Raw genomic sequence first — 2,196 nt, forward strand, 5'->3', positions numbered from 1 at the left:
TTACCCTCAATGAACCCGATGCGTATGTGGTTTTGTTGACTGCAGAGCCGACCCTGGTCCGACATGTGATGTCCGCTTAGGACCAGGATGAATGGCTTGTCAAGATGAAAGGAAGATGCAAGAGCGAGGAGATAGCGGGCTGGAGGGTTGGTTGCGATGGCGGTCTTCGGTATCATGGTTGGATATGCGTACCCAACGATGCAGAATTAAGAAAGGAAGTAATGGAAGAGGCACACCACTCCAGAATGGCCATACATTCGAGGAGTACGAAGATGTACAACAACATAAAGAGGCAATACTAGTGGAGTTATATGAAAAGGGACATAGCCAGTTTCGTAGCAAGGTGTATGGTGTGCCAGAAGATAAAGGTCGAGTACCGCAAATCCGCAGGCCTTCTTCAACCCCTACCAGTAGCAGAGTGGAAGTAGGACAACATCTCTATGGACTTCATTGTTGGGCTTCCCAAGACTTAGAGGAAGCATGACTCGATCTGGGTCATTGTGGATAGGCTGATAAAGTCTGCTCGATTTCTTCCTATTCAGACGACAGATTCGACTGACAATCTGGTAAGGCTCTATGTTCGTGAAGTCGTACGATCCTACGGAGTTCCTCGAGAGATCATATCAGATCGTGACTCCCGCTTTACGTCCACCTTTTGGAGAAGGTTGCAGGAGGAAGTCGGCACGGAACTCAAGTTCAGCACGACATTTCATCCCCAGACAGACGGACAGACAGAGAGAGTAAATCAAGTCCTGGAGGATATGTTAAGAGCTTGTGCCCTCGACTTTAATGGGAACTGGGACGACCATTTGGCCCTCGCCGAGTTTGCTTACAATAATAGCTTCTAATCCAGCATAGGTATGACACCGTACAAAACTCTATATGGTCGTCCCTATCGAGACCCGCAATATTGGGCAAAAGTGGGGGAACGAAGTTTGCTGAGACCTGAACTCGTCCAGGTTACCACGCAGGTAATCAATGTTATTCGTAAGTGTTTGCGCACCGCACAGAGCAGACAGAAAAGCTACGTAAACAATCGATGATACGATCTGAAATTTGCAATTGGCGATCACGTATTTTTGAAGGTCTCCCCTATGAAGGGTCTGATGAGGTTCGGAAAAAAAGGGAAGCTTACACCTCGTTTCATCGGACCTTTGGAGATCTTAGATCGTGTGGGAGCCGTGGCATATCGCCTAGCGCTATTGACCGCACTGACTAGTATCCACAACATCTTCCACATGACTATGTTAAAGAAGTACATGCCAAACGAGTCACATGTTGTTAGCTGGGAGCAGATTGAACTTGCCGACGACGCTTCTTATACTGAAGAACCCATCCGCATCTTGGACCACAAGGAGCAGGTCCTTCGAACTAAGACAATACCATTAGTCAAGGTTCTTTAGTCACATCATAGAGAAGAGGAGGCAACGTGGGAACGAGAAGTAGAAGTTAAGGAAAGATACCCCCACCTATTCGGTGACACACTGCAGGTAAGCTCAGAACCTTCTTGTTTTATCTAACACCCTGTATCTTTGATACTCGGGTGTTACCCCTAATGAACCCAGTTATAAGGATTAAAGACGATTAAACTTAAAACGTAGATTGGAGCTCCCGTTCGACGATAAAAGCCCGTTCGACGATGAAGCCAACCACTAGATCCAAATAAGTCAAGTCAAACCCAATGCCAGCCCAAAAGGTAAAACTCAGAAAAGCCTTAGATTAAAGCAAGAATTTCTAAGTCACAATAACACCGTGCTCCACTAACTGCCTTAGAAGGATAAATTATGACCAACCAGGCACTCGGAACCCCTCAAACGTCTGTTCCACCATTGAAACAAAACCTTGCACCCATCCGACCAAGTGGGATACGTTATATGGTCAATGTGAGGCCCTGATTGGTATGACATGGCCCACCTGGGCATCACATGCGCCCCAAACTAGGCCAGGACCCCTATATAGGGACCTCAAATCAATTGGTCGGAGTAGATTTGACGAAAACGCTGCAATGGACCCCACATATGGTGCGTGTGCACCTTGGAATACAAGCAAAAGAGGTGCGCTGGAAGGATTTGCACGGTCAGACTACCTTTGACCGAGCAAAAATCTCAATATGGCTGTGATCTCTCCCACCATCAGGAAATTTGAATTTGAAAATTTTCAGGCCCCAAAGTGAGCCATCTGGGGCATTTTCTGAGA

The 2,196-nt window shown here is 46.8% G+C and overlaps 1 protein-coding gene across 1 annotated transcript; it reads left to right on the forward strand.

Annotated features, from left to right (window-relative positions):
- The first annotated feature begins 860 nt into the window (after positions 1-860).
- On the forward strand, positions 861-1,403 carry LOC131224972 (uncharacterized). The gene is made up of 2 exons (XM_058220407.1): positions 861-971; positions 1,086-1,403. The coding sequence occupies exons 1-2, from the start codon at positions 861-863 to the stop codon at positions 1,401-1,403; spliced, it is 429 nt and encodes a 142-aa protein (XP_058076390.1).
- Positions 1,404-2,196: the final 793 nt, after the last annotated feature.

This window comes from Magnolia sinica, chromosome 14 (genome assembly GCF_029962835.1).
Source record: "Magnolia sinica isolate HGM2019 chromosome 14, MsV1, whole genome shotgun sequence".
NCBI lineage: Eukaryota > Viridiplantae > Streptophyta > Magnoliopsida > Magnoliales > Magnoliaceae > Magnolia > Magnolia sinica.